Raw genomic sequence first — 24,076 nt, 5'->3', positions numbered from 1 at the left:
GTCTCAAAACGTGTGAGATTCAGGGGGCACTCATACATTTCAAACTGTGGCCTCGACCAATAACATAAGCCATGCGTTGGAAAATCAAGGGAAAGGTAAAATTAAGGTCTTGTTTGACAGACTTTAGCTCACGTTGCAACTGTTATTTTTTGAGCCAAGACTAGGCAACAATGACTTGGTTGAAAGACAAGCAACCAAGCAAGACCAATGAATAGATGAGGCAAGGAGGTATTCCAAATCATCAAAGTCAGGCCCCTTTCTGAGTCTTATATTTGGGCGTGCATCACCATTTTGATAGATCCCCAGCTTACAAGCACTAGTCTTCCAGCTAATAGAAACATCAAGTCACACATAATTAGTGAAAGCTATCTACTAAAGTTCTGCCACTTATTCATCTTATAAAACGTCAAAAAAGAAAAGAAAAACAACCTCAACCATTGCAGCACAGTTGAACACGTAATTATAGTCCTCCAGTGAAAAGCCATGCTTATCTACTAAAGTTCTCACTTGTTCACATGGGGAAAAAAAAAGAAAAAAGAAAAACCTCAACCATTGCATAAGGGAAAACTAAGCCACAAAAGGTTCAAGAAGCAACAAAATATGCAAAATTAACAAACAAGGGTATACAGAGCCACTAAACTACAGAAAGCTCAAGAAGTGAGTTGAAAGGTGACAAAACGGTTATGTGATTCCGAGGATTATGCATGCAGACTGCGCATTACTCCATGGAGGTAGCCACCAGTCATTATAATAGAAACAAGAGATACAACGCCTGCTGGAAATATCTTCCCCGATTTCTTGAAGCGAGAACCCATTACTACCAGAAGTGCAGCAGACACACCTGTACCCATGGCAACAACAAGCTTAGCTTTCACAAAATAAAGGAAATATAAGAGATCAATGTGAATACATCGACAGGTGGGGGAGATCAAAAGGTTGTGAACAATGATGATTCTTACCAAGCCCCAGGGACGATGCAAACACTGGATGTGCTGGAAGCTGTGTGTAGACATAAGAGAGTAACAAGGCTGAAAAGCCGCCTGCAGCAAGTGATTTCTTGCTGCCACCTTTGACAAAACCCATGACTCCACCAGCTGTCCATAATATCAATGATTCAGGAAAAAATACGTTCAGATTCTAAACTGCAGTTGCACATCTTAGCCATACATGTATAGTTTGGAATTGGCAGCAGATTGCGCAAGAACAGGAAGAAAAATATATCTGACCTTGCTCTTTGATGTTACAGTTAATTAGTACTAAAATGGGCTCAAGCTATGCCATGACCCAAATCATCCTGAGATACGCAAAGCCAAATTTATCTGAGATAATATTTATAGGTTTGTGCAAGTCACGACCTGTTAAAGATATAGGTATAGGGTCTGGATTAAACTGAACCCTAATTTCTTTTCAATCTCTCCTTCAAATTCTTTGTTTTCTCATTAATCAGATCAGATCGCATCTAATCTGACCTAAGCCCCTATACCCTTGAACAGGATGACATCATATCAGTTAGCAAAAAGGACATTTCCATATATATATATATTTCAAGATTCATCATGGTGTCTGATTTCAGATATGATCCAAGTCAAGCCATATTGCTGACATCAGCATCTCTATTCCTGTTTCTTTGTCTTAGATCTGATATCAGAATTCATTCTGATATATTCTTCCTTTCGTTTATTTTGTATTTCTTTATTTATTTGTCTTTTCCTATGTCATTACATCCGATTCTTCTCCTATTTCTTCATCCTTTTAAAGCCAACTTGTTATTGAAAAACTCGAATAGCAGTCATAATCTTATGGGATACCTCGACGAATCGATCCTAATACCCCAAGAATTCATTCCTCAGGACAAGTCAAAAGATAAAAAGGAAAGAGGTCTTTCTTTTGTAGTTATAGTCAAGAACCCAAAGTATGTTTTTTGGAAGAAAAATGATCAGTGTGGTCGCTTTTAACACTGCTATATTGTCCAAAGAAGTTCTGTTGTATATTCTCACTGGAATTTTAGCTGAAGAGTTATAGAAGATCTTACATGGGTGGTTCGAACAGATTTTAATTCCTAAGATCTACCGCTTGAAGACTAAATACATTGAGTTCAAGAGAGATAACTTTAATGTTTTAGAGTGCCTTAATCGTGTGAAGCAAAAAGCAGACCAGCTAAATGCTATTGGAAGTCCTTTATCTAATGAAGACATCTGCATGAAAACAGTACGAGGACTAGGTAACAAACATGTGTTTGTTACTATGTTTGCCAGCTGCATCCCACGCCCAAACTTTGACAAGCTTCACATCATGTTGCTGGAACATAAGCCGATGTTCAGCATCTCAAAAGAATGAAGAACATCATGATGCCATGGTTGTTGCAACCTCTCAAAACATCCCACAAGGTGGCTCAAGCTTTAGAGGTCATAGAGGACGATCTAGAGGATGTAGGACAAGTCTACTGCCTACTCCTTCAAGATCTAAACAAAGTGGCACCATATGTCAAATGTGTGGAAAGAAAATGCATACATCAATGTTGTTACTAGCATTGAGGTGTAACGAGGCACAAGACCAGCCTACAAATCAAGGCATCATCCTCAAAGCGTAAAGCATAAGCTTAACAAAAACAAATAAAAAAATTTACAAAATAAAAAACACAAATAAACAATACACTGTTTATGAATCAATAATGAATAATCAAATAACAATTAGAGAATCAGAATTTATCAAGGTATCATTTACATCACTAGTGTGGCTCAGTCTTCTTTTATTTTATCTTTGTTTCATTTAGTTGTTATTGCACTCTGAATTTCATTTGTGCAATTGTCTCGAGACTTATCACTTATTATTTCAATAAAGGTTTGGTTTGATATGGATGATAATTGTAAGCTCTATTGTTGTTGGTTGTTTTATTCAATTGGGAGTGGAACTGTAAAGGCCCCAGGTTTTTTAGAAGATTTTCACAATGATTTTGATAAAAAAAATCGCATTTTCAAGGAGTATGAGTTGGGGTCGTTACAACCATGAAGGGGTGGAAAAGAAAGAAAAAGAGAAGAAGAAAAATGAAGCAGGAAAAAAAGAAGAATAGAAAAAAAAAGGAAAATAAGAAGAACAAAAGAAAGAAAAATAAGAAGAGAAGAAAAAGGAGGGTAAAAAAAGAAAGGAAAAAGAAGAAGAAATTAAAAAAAAGAAAGGAGAGAATGGAAGAAGAAGAAGGAAAAAAAGAAGGGTTGGAATGGAAGAAGAAAGAAAAATTGAACGAAAAAATAGGAAAAGAAGAAGGGGTAGAATGGAAGAAGAAGAAAGAAAAAAAGGAGAGTGAAAGAGAAGGGAAAGCGCATACCCTAATAAGAGCCCCCTTCTCCATTAATGCTTTTATGCTTTCTTTCTTTTAAATTGCGGTCAAATAAGGGCTTTGACCCCTATTTGAATTTATGCCATTTGAGGTGTATGCCTCATGTTTGAGGCACACCTTAAGGCAAAAGCGTAACTCAAGACTCACGAGGCACACGCCTCAAGCCATTTGCACTTTTTTCTAGCACCTTGTGGCATTTCCTGGTCTGCTTCACTTTGAGACGCACTTTTTTGAGCCCTGAAGCGTGCATTTAGCAACATTGGCATACATGTTCAGACTATTATTGGAGGTGTGTGCCCATGTACAAGTGTAACGACCCCAACTCATCTCCATTGAAAAGTGATTTTTAAAAAAAAAAAAACAATTGCGAAAACAAACCCAGAGACCCAGGGCCTTATAGACATAACACATTCCAAAGCCACAAGGGATCTTACATTAACTATCAATCAACAACAACAACAACAACTACGCCTTCATCCCAAAACAATTGGGGTCAGCGATATGAACCAAAAAAGAAATTCATTTTGGGTCTTCCACATGAATCCTTTTCCTCCAATCATTTCTATCCAACGCCATGTCCTCGGTGAGGTTCAAAGCATTCATATCCTTTCCTATCATCTCCATCCAAGTCTTCCTAGGCCTACCCCGACCTCTTTTAACTAATATATTTTCCCATTTCTCCAACCTTCTAACTGGAGCATCATTAGGCCTTCGCCGAATATGTCCAAACCACCGTAAACGATTCTCTCGCATCTTATTTTCAATGGGTGCAACACCTACCTTCTTACGTATCTCTTCGTTCCGAATCTTATCTTTTATTGTATTTCCACACATCCATCTAAGCATCCGCATCTCAGCTACACTCATTTTTTGAATATGATGTCTCTTGGCAGCCCAACATTCCGTACCATATAGTAAAGCGGGTCTAATAGTCGTCCTATAAAACTTTCCCTTCAACCGCAATGGCATTCTACGATCGCACAGCACTCCAGTAGCACTTTTCCATTTCATCCACCCAACCTTTATCCTATGATTTACATCTCCATCAATTTCTCCATACTTTTGAATGATGGATCCCAAATATTTGAAATAATCATTCACCGGTATATCTTGCTCACCAAGATTCACTACACTCCCATCACTACTTCGTTGCTTACTAAACCGACATTCCATATATTCAGTCTAACTCTTACTCAACTTAAAACCTCTAGCTTCCAATGTCTGTCTCCATAATTCTAACTTAGCATTAACCCCAGCTCTAGACTCATCAATCAAAACAATATCATCAGCAAACAACATACACCACGGTACATTTTCTTGAATTGATCTCGTAAGCATATCCATCACTATCGCAAATAGGAAAGGGCTTAAAGCAGATCCTTGATGTAACCCAACCGTTATCGGAAAATTGGTTGTCACCCCTCCACAAGTGCGGACATTGGTTACTACTCCTTCATACATATCTTTAATTATACTAATGTACTTGAGAGAAACACCTTTCTTCATCATTGTCCACCAGAGAACGTCCCTAGGTACTCTATCGTATGCCTTCTCTAAATCAATAAAAACCATATGCAAATCTTTGTTCCTCTCTCTATATCTTTCAATAAGTTGTCTAAGAAGATGTATAGCTTCCATAGTTGATCTTCCAGGCATAAAACCAAATTGATTCTCCGATATCATGACAACCTTCCTCAACCTAGACTCAATCACCCTCTCCCAAAGTTTCATAGTATGACTCATGAGTTTTATACCACGATAGTTTGTGCAATCTTGTATATCACCCTTATTCTTATATAAAGGCACCAAAGTACTCTTCCTCCACTCATTAGGCATCTTATTTGTTCGCCAAATCAAGTTAAAAAGATTTGTCAACCATTCTAAACCTTTCTCTCCCAAGCATTTCCAAGCCTCGATAGGTATACCATCTGGGCCAACTGCCCTTCTTGATTTCATTTTCTTCAAAGCCTCTGCAATTTCTTTCTTTTGAATCTTGCGCATGAAGTCACGATTTATCTCATGAAAAGGAATGGAGAAGTCTCCAAGATCTTGAGCATGACTATCATTAAATAGCTTATCAAAATAATTTTTCCATCTCTCCTTAATCTCCTCATCTTTGACTAAAACCCTTTGCGTTTCATCTTTGATACATCTAACCATACCCAAATCCTTCGATTTCCTATCTCTCATCTTTGCAAGCCTATAAATATCCTTCTCGCCTTCTTTGGTATCCAACTTGTCATAAACCTCCTTATATACCTTAGCCCTCGCGTTTCGAACAACTTTTTTAGCTTCCTTCTTTGCTATCATATACTTTCCCAAATTCTCATTATCACGACTCTTACTTAGATTTCTATAACACTCTCTTTTAACCTTAATAGCTAATTTGACATCCTCGTTCCACCATGATGTATCCTTACCTAGTGGTGCACCGCCTTTAGACTCACCCAATACCTCCTTAGCTACTTTTCTCATACCACCCGTTATCTTATTCCACATTGATTCTGAATCCTCCTCGAGACACCAATCAACTTCCTTAACTACCTGCTCTACAAACATTCCTTGTTTAGCTCCTTTCAGTGCCCACCACTTAATTCTAGGATCTATCCTATGTCTATCCCTTTTGCGGCATTGTCTAATTCTAAGATCTAAAATTAAGACTCTATGTTGTGTAGCTACACTTTCTCCTGGTATAACCTTACAATCGATGCAACAACCCCTATCTCTCTTTCTAAGTAGGAAAAAATCTATCTGACTCGTATTAACCCCACTTTTAAATGTTACTAGGTGAGACTCCCTCTTCCTAAACCAAGTGTTTGCTAAGATCATATCATAGGACAAACAAAAATCTAAAATCCTTTCTCCACTTTCATTTCTTTCTCCTATACCATAGCCTCCATGGATATTCTCAAATCCATCCCTACTAATGCCTACATGTCCATTAAGGTCACCGCCGATGAAAAGCTTTTCTCCATAAGATGTCTCTTGTACTACTCCATCTAAATCTTCCCAAAATTGATGCTTAATGGAATCATCTAAACCTACTTGAGGTGCATAAACACTAATAATATTAATAATATCCGTACCTAATACTAATTTAATAAGTAAAATTCTATCACCCTTCCTACGGACCTCAACTACATTATCTATAAACTGACGACTCATAACAATCCCTACTCCATTCCTATTCCTATTTATTCATGTATACCAAATCTTATATCCCCAAGGTTCTATCACTTTAGCTTTCTCACCTACCCATTTGGTCTCTTGAAGACATAAAATATCAATCTTTCTCCTACACATAACATCTACTAACTCTACCAACTTACCAGTTAAAGACCCTATGTTCCAAGTGGCTAACCTAATTTTATGGTCTTGGACTAACTTCTTTACCCCCACCCGTCCAACAAAGTGAGGGAACCCTTGCCTATTTGACACCACACCCGGGCGCCGGTGTGACGCGTCGCTTCTGGGCGACGACCTAGCAACCCTTGCACATTTATCACTGCCTCCGGGCCTAGAGAGTACAGCGCGTCGCTCAGTAGGGAACGCCCCAACGAAATTCTCATATTGGTTCATTTTCATAGGATATGACAGTTTTTATGCTGGCTGTCACAGGCCTACCGCAACCCTCCTCTTTTATCCGAGCTTGGGACCGGCAGTGTATAACTACACAGGCGGAGTTAATTTTATTTATCAATGATTAAATTTTGAGAACAATAAGCAAATGAATATCAATAAAGCAAAATAGAGTCACTCTATCTCAAAGTAAAATGTCAAAGTCATCATGCAGGTCTTTTAGGCTCTTCATCGCAGTCGAAAAATATAAAGAATACGGGATCAGAATCATAGATCTTGCGTACAAATTCCTCTAACAATTCAAACAAACAAGAAAAGCATAAATCAAATTCATGCAACATTTTTAGAGGAACATAACTACAACTATCTCATAATTTAAATAACCATTCATGCATTTAAGAAAAATACTCATACAACAACATATCACATATAACAAAACAAATAAGGATGCATAATCTAATGCAGAACAATTAATATGCATGATATAAATGCATATGCATGAATAACTTATTAAGTTATTATCAGAGTTTTCTTTGTATGCATAACCCTATTTAATGCACACAAATTTATTTTCACTTTTCATTAAAACCCACGGATACTCAAAACGGGCACAACAAATTCCCGAAGTTCAAGTTCGGTCTCCAGTTGTAACTTAACACACAATTTGTATTTTTATGACTAGCTCTCACACTTGGCCCTCGATCGATATCAAGAATCAACATCATCCATCGAAACATTAGAAATCAACATCTAATGTCGAGACACCAGGGAAATCAACATCCACTGATATCATTTTCTTGCTATACCAAAACAACAGTTGTATCTACACGCCACCCCCTGACAAAGTGACGGAAACTCCCTAAAATCGTAACTGGAAGGTGAACCACCATATCGAGTTAAGGGGCACAATCGGACACGGAGTTTTAGTATCCTCACAGTTCTCCAAAACTGCCATCCAGGATTCCCACACTGTGGAAGGGACATCTAGGAAGAAACAATAATTACATTGTTTTGGTTTCTTTTATCTTTTTATCAAAAGAAAGATTATTTAAATAATATTTGTTTTGCAAATCAATATGCAAAGCACAACACGAGACCTTGGCTCATTACAGTATTTTACAATGTAATTAATTTAGAAAACCAATAAATTTTATGAATTTTGCAATGCATTCAACAAAGCTTAGAGCAACACCTGCTCGCGGCTCACATGACCTACAGTGGTGCACATTTCGACCACTCATGCATTACATGCAAAAACTACAATGAGCATACAACTTATGCAATCATTCAACATGCTCACAAATGCACATTCATGCACACATAATAAGAATGTGCATGTATAACAATTTCATATGCATATAAACACACGCTTGGAACACACAACTTGTTCTCATATTTTGTCTCATGCATTTCATTCAAGCATGCATATGATTATTGATGATGCAACAGTAAGCAACTTCAACAATTTAAGTGTTCATAATATGCACAACCCTTCCATTATTGTATTAACTCTCATGTTAATTTTCTCATGTTAATTTTTGCATGCGTATGATGACCCCTTTTTCAACACTAGAGTACATGCTCTTAGTGAAGTTTCAATGCTCATGAACAGTCACATAGTAGGCATGGTAGTCACATAAAAAGCATGCCTAACAGTTACATGAAAACATACATATTGGTCACATGAAAGCATGCATGACAGTCCGACCATAAGTAAAAATACATAATCTAGACCTAGTCAAACACATGAATCTGAATATTTAACATACATAAATCTGAACATTTCACTTGCATAAATCTGAATATCTCACATGTGTAAATCTGAGTATACAACATGCCTAAATCTGAATATCTACCTGGTAAAAATCAGAACATGTAACATGTGAAATTCTGAGTATTTATCATGTAGAAATCTGAACATGTAGTATGTAAAACAAAACTGAATATCGATCATGTAAAAATTTGAACATGAAATATGTAAAAATCTGAGCATTTCCCATGTAAAAATCTGCACATTGAACATGTATAAACCTAAGCAATTAACATGTACAACCCTAAGCATTTGACATGTAAAAATCTATACATTAACATGAATAAATCTGAACATGTAATATGTAAAAATCTGAATATCAAACATGTAAAAATCTAGACATGTAACATGAGTAAATCTGAATATCGAACATGTATGAACATAAGCATCTAATCATGGGATATGTATATATATAGTTTTGTTTTGTTTTTTGTTTTAACAATTGCCCAACCGATTGCAGTTGGTTGGGCTTACCAGATTAAAATTTTGCTCTTCTTTTTTTTTTTTATATGAATCCACCCCCCAGCTGGCAGCAGACGGCTGGGGTGTGATACATAGGTTCTGCCCAGCTGACTGCAGTCAGCTGGGCATCACAGAGTACTCACCGTCGGCCGGGCGTGACAGCATGTAAAACATGCTCAGCCGACCGCAGCCGGCTGGGCTGTTAGCAGTCCATAAAAATCTGTTTTGAAATAAGTTTGATAATCAATCCAAAAATAAATAAATTCTTTTGAGATTTGGGTTTTGATGACCGTATGTGCAACATGAACAGTTTCGTGTCATGTATCAAATAGTCTCGTCAGATCTGTCCACCATTGCAGTGGACAGATCTGTCCGTACACATGACGGGACAGATCTGTCCTTGTCTCTCTCTCTCTCTCTCTCTCTCTCTCTCTCTCTCTCTCTCTCTCTCTCTCTCTCTATATATATATATATATATATATATATATATATATATATATATATATATATATATATATATATATATATATATATATATATATATATATATAATCGGATTTATCATTCTTTTCTTCGTTTTTCATACCACCCAAAAACATTCCGTGAACTCATTTACACTATTTCTTCCTATTTGAATCAAGAGAGAAGCCCGTACCTTAGTTGGAAATAGAAAAAGATCAGAGAAAACATCGGATGACCGGAGAAGGAGATGGATCTTCTTCTTCTTCTTTCCTCCCCCTCCCCCTCTCTCTCTCTTCCTCTTTCTTTCTTTCTTTTCTTTCTTCCTTCCCTTTTTTTTAAGTTTTATAATGGGGAGAGGCCTCTAGAGAGTGCCCCCCCCCCCTAAGGAGTCCCATATGGCTGGAGATAGAAATTCCCATATGAGAGACTATCTCCAACTTCCTTTCCTTATCTCTCAAGATTTCTTGTTGATTTTTTCAATTTTACCACTTTCCCTTTTTCCTTATCTTCTTTATTTACTCACTTTCTTTTTCTCTAATTATCTATTGGATTCTTCTAGAGGGTGACGTCCCCTCTAGAAACCCTCGCTGCTCTCATCCAATAAATTTCAGAATTTATTAATTTTACAATTAAAATAATTAATTATTTAATATTTAATAATTACTTAAAATTTTTCATAGGGTGCCTTATCCCTCTAGGAGTCTTTTTAACATTAGATATCTTCAAATTAAACCTTTATTCTGATTTTTAAAACTTTAATTTTATTGGATCTGGATTTTGGATATAGATCCAATATCCAAATCTATATCCAAAATCCATATGGATCCTAAGCTGGATTAGATCCTAATTAATATGGGTCTTGGACTGATTTCAGATCCATATTAATTTGGATCATATGGACCGGATCCGGTCTGATCCAATCCAGACCCGATCCCATCAAAGCGGGCCTTTTTTGAAAAAATATGATTTTCGGGACAACTGTAGCCCGAATTCAGAAAAATCAAATACTGTTGAACTCAAAATTTCGAGGTGCATCTAACGATATATAATTTGATTTTCGCCTCCGAATTTTGGATGAATTTAACTTGAATTTCGCTCAAATTTTGCTTGATTTTAAAGGTTGAAAATAAAAGTTTTTATCATATCTTGTTTGGCCCGTTTAGGTCTTGTCAATGAGACCGGGGCCAAGCCTGGACTCACATATTATAACCTAACATCGAGTGTTTTACCGATGTTTCTACAACACTTAGCCAAATTTTCATAAATTTCTAAGTCTAGCATAGTATAAAAACACACAATATTACAACAAGCCTCCAATTGTACATATTCCGGCATGTTTTCTTGCAATGGTTGAATACCTAAGATTGCAGCCTCAAATCATGGAAATCGTCAGGGCATTCTTATGCACCTTCAATTGTTGGATCACAGAATCTTGACTCTGGGTGCATAATTTGGGGGGATGAATTTTCAGAATAATCCTATTCAAAATCAATGGACAATCAATACTTGTGCAACCAGAAAATGGCCAACAACAATACTTGGGTTGGACAAAGACTTGTCTAGTAGTCTAGAACCTTATAAAATGGCTTCGCTCTTGTTTGTTCAGGTATGGGATTGGCTTTAAAGGTACATCAAATCTATGTTGTTTCCTTCTTTTGCAGTTTTTATCCCTGCATTTTTAGAGTTTTGGATAATCCTCCGATTTCAAGGCACAAAGTTACAACCTTTGTAAACTTGTCTATTGTCATGGATCTGAATCTGCACTTTCAAATCGTGTGATCCAATCACCCCATATATGATATGTTCCTCCTACAATGATTTTATGCTTGATGTGCCTCAAACATGCCAATAAGATATGTGTGTCATCTTCATAAAATTCTTCATTGAAGACGAGACTAGTATTCACATTGACTTTTTCAACAATTATGATAAAGATTTTCTTCTTAGATATCTTTATGAAGATGCGACCTACCTGATTCTCTTCATCATTGGAGTAAGTTTCTTTGGAATATGTTCCTCATGTTGATAACCAAATGAACATTTGGGTTTCGCTTCATAGCATGTTGCTAAGAAACACATCTTGACAAAAGTCAAGATCATATATGAGGGTTGATGCTTGCATAGTTTGGTGAAGAATGAAGAAGATAGAAATTGCTTCATTAAAAAGAATGAGAGAATACAACCCCTTTAAAGGGGGATGTGCTGTTAGTTACACTACAATACAAAACTTGTTGACTCTACAACTAAGGTAAAAATACAAATATATCCCTACAAGTAAATATATGTACACTAATGTGAGGTAGCACAAAAGAAACATGAAAACTATATTACATTCCAATACTGCCCCTCAAACTTGAGACGATGCTAATGGAATCATTCGAAGTTTGGAAAGAAATATTCTAAAGTGAAAAAAGAGAGAGACTCTTGGTGAACACATCAGCTACTTACTCTTTGGTTTTCATATGCGAAAGCGAGATATTCCATCCTCATAGGCAAGTATGGTAAAATGACAATCAATTTCTATGTGCTTTGTGCTCTAATGAAATTCAATATATCAGACCCAATGTAAATTGCACACATGTTGTCACAATAAAGAGGAGTCTTCTCACGAATGTCTACACCAAGATCTTTCAATAGCCACCTGATCCATATAAGTTTTGTTGTTTGTAATGACCCCAACTTATCCTCGTGAAAAGTGAATTTTTTTTAAACAATTGCGGAAACCAAACCCAAGGATCCAAAGCCTCAAAGACTTAATAATTACCATACCACAAGATATTGTGCATTGAATCAACAAAGGAAATAACCAACTTTATTAACCAATAAAATGAATGTCATGAAATATAAATAAATAAAGTTTGTAACATGGAGTCACGCAAACTCGCAGGCTTCAAGTAGCAGTCACCCCATCACTGAGCTCCTAATCCTGAAAAACATTTTAAAATACCGGGTAAGAACCAGAGATTCTTTGTACGAATTCCTCTAAAAATCCAAATAGAAAGGAAAGATCATAAATCAAATTCATGCGTAAATTCAGAAGAATATCACCATAATAATTTCATAATCAATTTACCATTCAAGCATTTAAAACAAGTATCATGCAATAACAATTTTCATATGAGACAAAATAAGTAAGAATGCATGAACTAATACAGAACAGTAAAAATGCATGAATAACTTATTAAATTACTATCAGAGTTTTCTTTTGCATGCATGCTCTTATTAAATGTACACAATTTTAGTTTCACTTTTCATTAAACCCGCGGATACTCAAAACGGACACAACAATTCTCGAAGTCTAAGTTAAAATCTTAGTTGTAGCTTAACACAATCTGTATTTTATTACTGGGTTTCAGACTTGTTCTTCGACCGATATCAGCAATCAACATCTGTTAAAATGTACACTCAAAATCAATATTGTAAGTATAAATATATATACTTATATACATAGAGATACGTATACATATATTATATGTATACGTATCTCTATATATAAGTATATATATTTATACATTTTTCTTCCTTTTTTACCCGAAAGGGTATTTTTGTCATTTTACATTTTGCGCATATTCCATTTGGAATATGCTGTAATTTTTTCATTATTTTTGTAATTCTTTTAAGTTTTATTTTTTTCTTTTTTGCACTCTCAAAAAGTGCATTGGGGGTCTCCCCAATAGAGTCGTTGGGGAGCCCCCAACGGTCACAATTGTGACCGTTGGGAGCTCCCCAACGACTCCTTTGGGGAGCCCCCTCTTGCCTCCTTTCTTCTTGTATAAATAGGGGTGTTCCCCCTTTGTATTTTCCTAAGCTTGAGAGACTCAAGCATTTGCTTTTTATGAAGTACATGCATTATTGCATGTTTATTATTTATACGCTTTTTGCGTATTTTGTTCAAGTGTTGTGAGAGTGCTTTTGTGCACTTCTTTTTCAAAGTATTTGTGCGTATATGCGTATTGTCTCTTCGTAGACAATTTCACATGGTATCAGAGCTCGATTGGTGATCAAGGATCGTGGGATTCTTCTTTTTTAAAGTGCCTCGGAAACCGTGCCTTCGGATTCTTAGAAGTAGAAGTGGTGGATCTCGCTTCTCAAATATTTTAGAAGGATCTTGTGCAAGCTAGAAGTTGAAGCATTGTGTTGGTACGCCTCCCTCTCCTTTTCTTTTCTCCATAATGGGTGAAAAAGAGTCTCACTTCGCGCTTGGCTTCAAGTTGAATGGGTCCAACTACCATATTTGGGCCGGGAACATGGAGGCTCACATAAAAGGTAAAGGATTATGGGGTTATGTGCAAGGTTCAATTCCGGAACCGGAACCCAAAATAACCATGATGGACGGAAATGAAATCAAGATTCTTGAGGGAGAAGAAAGGATCAAAGCTCTTGAAGAATACTCCAAGAAGCACGACGAATGGGAGATGAAGAACTTCAAGATTCTTTCTTGGTTCTTCGCATCCGTCGAAACAAAGATTAATGCCAACATTATCAAGTTCAAGAAAGCATCGGAAGCTTGGCATTATCTCGAAAAAATGTATACATCAAGAGATCTTTCCCATAAGTATTACCTTCAAAAGAAGGCTCTCTCCCTTACTCAAGGTGAAATGTCCATTAGAGAATATTATGCCGACCTCTCCTCCATTTGGGATGAGCTTTCCATGCTTGAACCAAAATGGAGTGGAGAGGCAATTGAACTCCGCCACAAGCAACTTGAAGAAGATCGGTTCTTCAACTTTTTGAATGGTTAAGACCGGAATTTGAGCAAATAAGGTCATCACTTCTATCCTCATTTACCCCTCCATCTCTTGAAGATGTTCTCACCAAATTAAGTGGTGAGGAAACTCGTATGAGTCTATGTAAACAAGGACCAAATGTTCTTGTGGTTCCTTGTAATCATGAAGAAAACCATGAGGTTAATGCCGTATCAAGACCCGAAAATAATGTAAAGCCCTATCGTCCTCATTTTAAATTCCAAAATCAAGGAGGAGATGGTGGACAAAGAGGAAGGAGGGACTATAGCAAGACTATTTGTCACTTTTGTAAGGAACCGGGGCATATCAAGCCCGTATGTCCCAAATGGAAGAAACTTCTAGCTATGGCCACCACCGGTGTACCACAAAAGGAAGAGGCCTCATCAAGTGGGTCACTCTCGTTGAATCAAATTGTGGAGGCTCTTCAACCTCTTCTCAAGGGAGCTACATCCGGCGCCGCCGTGTCTACCTCTTCCATTCCAGGTAAAGTCTCTTGGCTCTTGGACTCAGGTGCATCTTTTCATATGTCCCCAAACATGTTTTCACTTTCCGATTTTTCAAAACATGCTTCTCCATCTTTTGTTTCCACTGCGGATGGAACCGCTCTTGAAATTAAAGGAATAGGTAATTTTGAAACTCAAGATTTTTTCATTCCAAAAATTAGATTTATACCTAAACTTAACTTAAACCTTCTCTCTGTTTCTCAACTCTCGGACCATGGCTGCGATATTAAATTTTCATATGACAAATGTTTAATACAGGATCGCCGGTCCGGGAAATTGATTGGGGAAGGCTTTAGAAAAGGAGACTTATACTATATGGAATCTCTCCAAGTTCCAAAATCTTTTTGTAATGTTGCCCGGATCAAAGATATAAACATATGGCACAAAAGACTTGGTCATCCTAATGTCACCAAGTTATCCTATCTACATTTTGCAAAGGATCTATGTAAAAGTTCTTTTTCCTGTAATGATTGTATTCTCGGAAAAATGCAAAGTTTACCTTTTGAGAAAAGAACTATGTTATCATCTAAAACCTTCGAAATTGTTCATTCCGATGTTTGGGGACCCGCACCTGTTGTCTCAAAAGGAGGCTTCTCTTACTATGTTATCTTTGTGGATGATTTCTCCAGGTATTCATGGATATATTTCCTAAAATACAAACATGAAGTTTTTACATGTTTTAAAACCTTCCACTCAATGATTAAGAATCAATTCAATAGTAATATAAAGATTTTTAGAAGTGATTCTAGAGGAGAATATCTATCCAACCAATTTAAAACATATCTTGAGGATCACGGAATTATTCACCAAAGGTCTTGTCCTAAAACCCCTCAACAGAATGGTTTGGCCGAAAGAAAACATAGGCACATCATTGAGACCACTAGGACCCAGCTTATTTCTCAAAACATTCCTAAAAACTTTTGGGCTGAAGCAGCCCTCGCTGCTGTTTATCTGATAAATCGCTTACCCTCTAGGATATTAGGAAAAATATCTCCTTTTGAGATCTTATATAAACTTGAACCTGATTATAATAGGTTACGTGTTTTTTGGTGTAAATGTTTTATACTTACGGATAAAAACGACAAGCTCTCTCCCAAAGCTATCCCCTGCGCCTTTCTTCGGTATTCCGAAACTCAAAAAGGGTTTCGTTGCTATGATCTTCGAGATGAAAAGTTATATGTTTCTAGAAATGTAACGTTTTTAGAAAATGAGAGTGGATTTGAAAAAAATATTTCTCAACAAGAAAATTATGATTACTCATTCCTTTTTTATTTATTGGCTAGTAACGATGATGTATTTAGTGATGATGATGTATCATCAAACCACGATGAGGATGGTAATGTTGAAGAACATAACCCTCTCAATGATCAAGAAAACAGGATTTCAAGTGATCCGATAACCTACTCCCGTAGAAACCAAGACACCTTTAGAAGTGCCATTGACCAATATAGTGAGCTTGTTCCTACTCTCGATCACCGGAGATCTGAGAGAAATAGGAGACCGCCAACTCGGTTTGTCTCTTTTGATTCTTTTTCACCCCGGTATAGGGCTTGTCTTAGTGCCATTCATTCTTATTTTGAGCCAAGGAATTTTGAAGAAGCTAAAAAATGTATAGAATGGCAAGAAGCCATGCAGAATGAACTTAGTGCTCTAAAAAGGGCTGAAACTTGGGATTTCCAAACTCTACCCATGGGAAAGAAAACTATAGGTTGTCGATGGGTCTTTAAAGTTAAAACTAAAAGCGATGGATCACTCGAAAGGTATAAAGCTCGCTTAGTTGCTAAAGGGTATGGGCAAGAGTATGGAATTGATTATGAAGAAACTTTTGCTCCTGTAGCTCGAATGGTTACAGTTAGATGTCTCATTACTATTGCATCTATTAAAAATTGGAACATTTTTCAAATGGATGTGAAAAATGCTTTTTTAAATGGTGATCTTAACGAAGAAGTATATATGGATGCCCCACCAGGCATGAAGACTCCTGAAAATAAAGTTCTTCGTCTTCGAAAGGCTCTTTATGGATTGAAACAGGCTCCCAAAGCCTGGTATGATAGATTTACCAGTGTAATGTTGGAAAATGGTTTCTTCTCATGCTATACTGACACTGCTCTATTTACTAAGAAATCTAAAGCAGGGATTGTCATATTATTGCTCTATGTTGATGATATGTTAATTACAGGTGATGATGTTCAAGGAGTCAAGGGTATTAAGTCCGTCTTGACTTCAAAATTTGAGATGTCAGACTTGGGTTTTCTGACATATTTTCTTGGAATTGAGCTTGCTTATTCGCAATGTGGTTATTTTTTATCTCAGTCTAAACTTGCTTGTGAGATTATTGACAGATCCGGGATTTCTGATGACAAAGTATGCAAAACTCCTGAAGTTGTGGGAGCAAAAATGAAAATTGACGATGGTGTTCCTTTAACCGATCCTACCCCTTACAGGCAGCTGGTAGGTTCGCTAATGTATCTTAGTATTACTAGACCTGACTTATCACATGCTATACACATCGCCAGTCAGTTTCAGCACGCTCCCACAACCGTTCATATGAGTGTTGTTCTTCGCATCGTCAGATACTTGAAGGGCACAATAAATAAGGGAGTATTTCTATCTTCTTCTTCTGATTTAAAATTACTTGCTTATACTGACTCAGATTGGGGAGGTGACCCTAGTAACCGTCACTCCACCACTGGTTTTTGTGTTTTCCTAGGTGAATCTTTGATTTCATGGCGGTGTAAAAAGCAACAGAAAGTCTCTTTGTCATCCACTGAAGGCGAATACATAGTCATGGCATCCACTACCATGGAAATTGTATCGATTCGACAACTTTTGGAAGATATGGGAGTACCTATCCGAGAACCAACAAAGTTGTGCTGTGACAATAAAAGTGCAATCTATATTGCCAAAAATCACACCTTTCACGAGCGAACAAAGCATATAGAGATGGACTGCCATTATGTCAGAGAAGAATACTTGAAGAAGGTCATTGATCTACCATACGTGACGTCTGAGTATCAACTTGCGGACTTCTTCACAAAAGCTCTTTGTTCGCCTAGATTTCATTTCCTTCTGGACAAACTTGCGGTTATCACACCGTAAGTTTGAGGGGGGGTGTTAAAATGTACACTCAAAATCAATATTGTAAGTATAAATATATATACTTATATACATAGAGATACGTATACATATATTATATGTATACGTATCTCTATATATAAGTATATATATTTATACATTTTTCTTCCTTTTTAACCCGAAAGGGTATTTTTGTCATTTTACATTTTGCGCATATTCCATTTGGAATATGCTGTAATTTTTTCATTATTTTTGTAATTCTTTTAAGTTTTATTTTTTTCTTTTTTGCACTCTCAAAAAGTGCATTGGGGGTCTCCCCAATAGAGTCGTTGGGAGCTCCCCAACGACTCCTTTGGGGAGCCCCCTCTTGCCTCCTTTCTTCTTGTATAAATAGGGGTGTTCCCCCTTTGTATTTTCCTAAGCTTGAGAGACTCAAGCATTTGCTTTTTATGAAGTACATGCATTATTGCATGTTTATTATTTATACGCTTTTTGCGTATTTTGTTCAAGTGTTGTGAGAGTGCTTTTGTGCACTTCTTTTTCAAAGTATTTGTGCGTATATGCGTATTGTCTCTTCGTAGACAATTTCACAACATTATCCATCAGAACATTAGAAATCAACATCTAATGTCGGGACATCAGGAAAATCAGCATCCACTGATGTCACTTTCTTGATATACCAATAACAACAGTTGTGTCAACAACAACACCTCCAGACAAAGTGGTTGAAAACTCCCTAAAACTGTGGTCGGGAAGTGAACCACTGATCATGCATATTTTATTCATATTTTTATATATTTTTATGCATGATATTGTGCATATGCAATGTTAAAAGCCTGTGTTTAGTCAATTTTGATGCATTGTCATACAATATAGCTTTGTGTCGAATTCCATCGAATTTGGAGTGAAAATGAGCAAATTGGAGCAAATAAAAGACTTAGATCGAGCCCGATAAACAAATTGGGTAAAATTTTAAAACTCCAGATTTGACCCACTTGTGTTTGAGAAATATCTTAGTTTTTAACATGTTTTTAGAAATAATATCTTAAATTGAGGCATTTTAAAAATCGTTGAAATTAAGAGTCTTTTTGAGAAAAATTCTAAAAACCCCTTCTAACCCTAACCCATATTATAAAAAGGATTTTTAGAGAGAGAGGGGGCGTCTTTTTCCTCCTTGGAATTCATGCCCCCCCCCCCTCTCTCTTGCCTCTCTCTCTCTCTCTTCTCTTTCCTCTTTCTTCTTCCTTTCTTCTTCTTCTTCTTCCTTCTCCTCTCTTGGATCGAAACTCACCTCCGAAGGCGCGTGACAAGCCGTAATGAAGAAGAAAGGCGACTCTCTCTCCCCAATCTGTCGGAGGCGAACCATAAGGTGATCTCTTCTCCCCTCTTTCTTTCTTTTTTATAGCATATAGATTAGCTTGTTATTTCTTAATTTCTGCACGCATATAGATCAGTTTTTTTTATAGTTGTTGCATATAGATTAATTTGTTTTTATTAGTTTGTTTCAGCATTATAGTTTAGATTTTTATTTTTTAAAAAAGAAATTAAAAAAAAAACTGAATTTTAATATTAGATCTGCCAACCTGATCTGCAATCATATCAGACCAGCCGATCAGATTCAATCAGATCAGTCAACCGATCGGACTAACCCGATTTGCCGACGACTGATCTGCCGATCATACTTGAGCGTGCAATCGGTAGGTTGAACCTGATTATCGTGATTTAACTTCTTTTTATTTCAACAACAAGAAGGTAATTGATAAGAGATGGACTCACAAGCTCCATCAAGACATTCACGTTGTTGACTCTTACTTCAATCATGCTATCAAATTCTCCCCCACATTCGTGTATGATAGGGAGGTACAAATAGGGCATCTTGAACTCCATTAAGGAACTTAATGTAGATCATAGTCTCCAGAGGCATTCATTTGGAGTTAACCAAGTATGAACAAAATGAGGGGGACAATGGATGAAGGAACGCAATTCAATTGTGTGGCTCATTGCAGCCAGGTATGCATTTGAAATTCAATGTTATTATATTGAACTATATATTTTTGTGTTGCAAGGATTTTCTCTCATGATATTTTTTTGGGGTTGGTTAAGATCAATGGTGAAGATTCTCCTTCATTATCTAGGTTTGCACGACAGGGATGCAACACGAGTGGATGCGAGAGAAACTGGAGGTTTTTTTAGTACATCCACACAAAGAAAGGAAATAAAGCAGATCACTCTCGATTAAATGATCTTGTATTTGTCGCCAATACGAGATTGAAGCAAAGGTATCATTAAGATATATGTTTGTGGATTTACTTTAATATAACTTGTATTCTAATATATATATATATATATATATATATGTGTGTGTGTGTGTGTGTGTGTGTGTGTGTGTGTGTGTGTGTGTGTATGTGAATGTTGTAAACAAATACAAAGAGAATCGAGAAGACACCAGAGGAGCAACTACGACCACGTGACGACCTCGACATATTGAATTAGTGGGTAGAAAAAGAACTGGGTGTCATGGATGGTGATGACGATGGATGGTGATGACGATTAGAGCCAACTGGAGGCTGAGATGAGGGCTCAGGTGGATGATGACAATGATTATGTTGGCCCAAAAATGAATGTGGATGAAGGAGAAGAAGAAAATTCATCATTTGAATATCGTTTTCATTATGATTGATAGATTAGGATGTCTCTTCTTTTGTTTTGTTATGTAATATATAACTTTGATATCAAACATCCATGCTTGTGAGTTGTGACCCTTGTTAAATGTTTGTTAGGAGTGTTATGAGTATCATATCAAACATTTTACTAGTGCATGTTTATGTTTAATTACTCATGATGGATATGTTCATGTCCCTTCTTTTTCTATTGCATTCTATTTTTTCTGAATTTTTGGAGAATTTTCTCCTTTTTTACATTTTTCAGACTTTTTGTGATTTTTAATTCAAGTTTTTTCCCATATCTTGGGATGTGGTACAATGCAACCTTATCTCAGGCTCATGCGATACAGGTTCTAACACGCTAATTACAACATTGGCTAAAATCCTAACTTTGTGCCAAGATGTATAGACCAAGGAAAAGTTTTAAGCAAACAATTTCTATGGGTTTAGGCTTATCGAAGTGTAACAAAGGCATGTAAAATCTCCTTAATCCAAATCAAGATTAGCCCAACTGTCATTCCAAAAACACAAAAAAAAAAAATCAAGATTAGTCCTTGCAAAAGCAGAAGAGCATTTGATGCAACATGTACACAAGCAGAGATAAAATTTGGAGCACCCATGAAGCCCAACAGACAAAATTTATGCAATAATCTGTGTCAAAACTATGCAAAACTACAAAATGAGCTTCAGACAGGATGAAGCTCTTCTCAACCTGCTATGGCATCAAATCATGCATAGATAGACCAAATTTGAAGAAATAAAGAAAAATATTATAGATTTTCGTCAGTCTTTCTGATACCCTACTTGTAGTCATTGAAATGGTACGCATTCAAGGTAACCAAGAGACTCTCATACAAAGTAAACCCAAAACAATGACATAACAGGGTCTCAATAACACTGAAACAAAGCAAAACCAACCAACCTTCTACCGAAGATCGAACCAACCGCAAATAAAATGGACCGATACGTGTGTCATACTGAATTTTATAAATTGTGTATGCAGAACGACTCGCATGGATGGCAAAAGAAGAGGGAATTAAACCGAAAAAACAAACAGAAAGGGTAGTGAGAGTTCTGATACCTCCAACGAGGGCAGCATACCCCAATGTCAGCTTCTGAGACATCGACATCTTCTTGTTCTTGTCCTGACCCCCTTCACCCTCCTCCCGATTCCCGTCTCCAGAATTCTTGCCGTCGTTGTTTCCGCCGCCCCCATGACCACCGCCTCCAAACCCACCTTCAAGGCCTCCGCCGCCGCCGCCTTCCAAGCCAATATCCTCCCCGCTGGAACCCTTCAACTCCAACTCCCTTGAACTCAAGGATTCGACGATCAAGGACGGTGGTTCCGATTCAGCCGCAAATCTGACGCCCTCGAACTGCCTGTCTTCTAGCTGCGCTACAATTACAGCCCTATGCCCCAAAACACGGGTGGCGATGGGGAAGGTACCGAAGGACCTGGACGATGACGGCGAGGGTCTGAACTTGATGAAGAGGGGCGGCGGGAGAACCGCCGATCTCGGTGTCGATCCACGCAGGCACAGGGGATCGGTGGGAACAGAGAGGATATCTGCAAGAGGAGACGACCCAAGGACGATGGGAAATGCCATTTTGATGGCTGCTCCCCCCTTTTTTTGTCCCCTGTTTTGCTTTCTTCTTTTTCCTTTCCCTCCTCCGCGTCCCCCGTCTTACTCAAACATTCTCGGAAGTCGGAACGTTCGTTACACCAAGACAACGGAAAGAAAGTGCTTACGTGGGCATGTTTGACGGCACGTCCCGCGAGTCGCGCGGGACAAAAATCACAAAAAGTTTGCATTTTTTAACAAACGTGGGACGATGAAAACGCGCAGAACGCCGTCCGTTGCATCCATTATTTAGTGTTTTTTTCGTTTCCCATACCCCTCTTACAAAAATAACAGGGATGGGCAGAACGTCTCTCTCTCCCCCACCCTGGTGTAGCTCATCGCTGGCATCTTCGAACTCTCTCTCCCCATCCGATCGATTATCCAACTCCAAGGAAATCAATGACGGGCAGATTGATCTTCTCGCTACCATGGTGTGTTTCCTGTATTGCCAACTGGTCCTCCTGTTAGCTATTGTTTCGGCCTCTGATATCCCTGCTTTAGAATTCACCTCCACCATCATCTTCATCTGCGGCATAGGAGGATGATCGCCAAAAAACCCAACATTGGAATCTTACTTGTTGCCATCTTCGCCAACAACTCTAGTCTTCTAATCAAAACTTATAAAAACAGTTTTCAAGATGCTCACAAAGTGTTTGTGGAAATTCTCAAACGAGATGAGCTGGAATGCCATTATTTCAGGTTGTTCGCAGTTGGTTAATTTGATACAGATAAGCTCTTTGAAGAAGAAAATCGGTGTTATTGTTCCAAAAAGTTTTCTGCAAAGAGTGAAGAAGAGGTATCCTCACCAATGAAACAAGGTGCGGAGTGAAACAGTAAAAGCAAGTGCTAAGACATTTTTAGATTTCAGCCTTGACACTGAACATGACAGTTCTATCAGCAGTTGTTGCTTATTCAATATTGGACAAAATATATGTTTTTTTTCAAGACAAGTGCTCTAATATCCTGTATTTTCACACTTAGTTAAACTTGAGATTTTTGAAAATTTGATTAAGTATAAAAAAAAATTGATAGATTCTCAATTTTAGGTTGATGCTTTTGAGTAGGGCTTGGTCCAGGTCTCATTGTCAAGGCCTAAATAAGCCACTTAAAACGTGAGAAAGAGTTTTATTTTCAATCTTTAAATTCAAGCAAAATTCAAGTTATTTTTAGGTGAATTTCAAAGACAAAATTCAAGTTATTTATCGTTTGATGCGTCTCGAAATTCTGAGCGTAACGATATTTTAGTTTTCTAAATTCGGGCTATGGTTTGCTAGAAAATCATATTTTTTTTTTAAATAAATAGTTTATTGGTTTGGATTCAGAATTGAATTAGATTGGATCCATGAATTTGATCCAAATTGATATGAATTTGGACTCTATCTAAAACTCATATTAATCTGGATTTAATCCAACCCTAGACCCATTTAGATTTTTGGAGATGGATTTAGATCTTTGATCCAGATCCAAATCTAAATCCAAGCCCATGAATTTTCAACTTTAAATTCATTGGACACCTTTAAATTGAAGTTAATTAATGTTAAGAAGTCTCTCAAGTTGATATGGCAACTTTTGAAAGCTTCTGAATATTTATTTATCATTTAATATTTAATAATTAATTAATTTTATTTAATTCCAAATTTTTATTTTGGTATTTGTTTAGGACTCTTAGTAGAGTCCTTAAACACTTGTGAAGAGCTAAAAAGGTTTTAGAAAACCTATTTAAAATGAAACTTTGAAAAGTCAACACTTAAGAATTTTAAAAATTTCAGAACTCTAGTGGGTGAGAGAATCCCATATTGGGTTGCACTATCTTCTCCA

At 37.1% G+C, this 24,076-nt stretch overlaps 1 protein-coding gene across 1 annotated transcript; it reads right to left on the bottom strand.

The window, feature by feature from the left end:
• Window positions 1-463: 463 nt before the first annotated feature.
• LOC149827552 (uncharacterized) lies at window positions 464-22,325 on the bottom strand. The gene is made up of 3 exons (XM_090019463.1): window positions 21,718-22,325; window positions 960-1,094; window positions 464-841 (listed from the first exon to the last, which is right to left on the bottom strand). The coding sequence occupies exons 1-3, from the start codon at window positions 22,241-22,243 to the stop codon at window positions 699-701; spliced, it is 804 nt and encodes a 267-aa protein (XP_089875589.1). The 5' UTR covers window positions 22,244-22,325; the 3' UTR covers window positions 464-698.
• Window positions 22,326-24,076: the final 1,751 nt, after the last annotated feature.

This window comes from Nuphar pumila, chromosome 10 (assembly GCF_984573655.1).
Source record: "Nuphar pumila chromosome 10, dmNupPumi1.hap1.1, whole genome shotgun sequence".
Lineage (NCBI taxonomy): Eukaryota > Viridiplantae > Streptophyta > Magnoliopsida > Nymphaeales > Nymphaeaceae > Nuphar > Nuphar pumila.
The sequence above is the reverse complement of the archived record's forward strand: the minus strand, read 5'-3'. Positions and strand labels throughout refer to the sequence as shown.

Excerpts from the sequence above, each read along its gene's own strand:
- LOC149827552 (XM_090019463.1), bottom strand. The coding sequence starts at position 22,243 with ATGGCATTTCCCATCGTCCTTGGGTCGTCTCCTCTTGCAGATATCCTC. Across the intron at positions 1,095-21,717 it reads GTATGCTGCCCTCGTTGGAG|CTGGTGGAGTCATGGGTTTT; the intron begins GTATCAGAACTC and ends TATTATGGACAG. Across the intron at positions 842-959 it reads TGCATCGTCCCTGGGGCTTG|GTGTGTCTGCTGCACTTCTG; the intron begins GTAAGAATCATC and ends CCATGGGTACAG.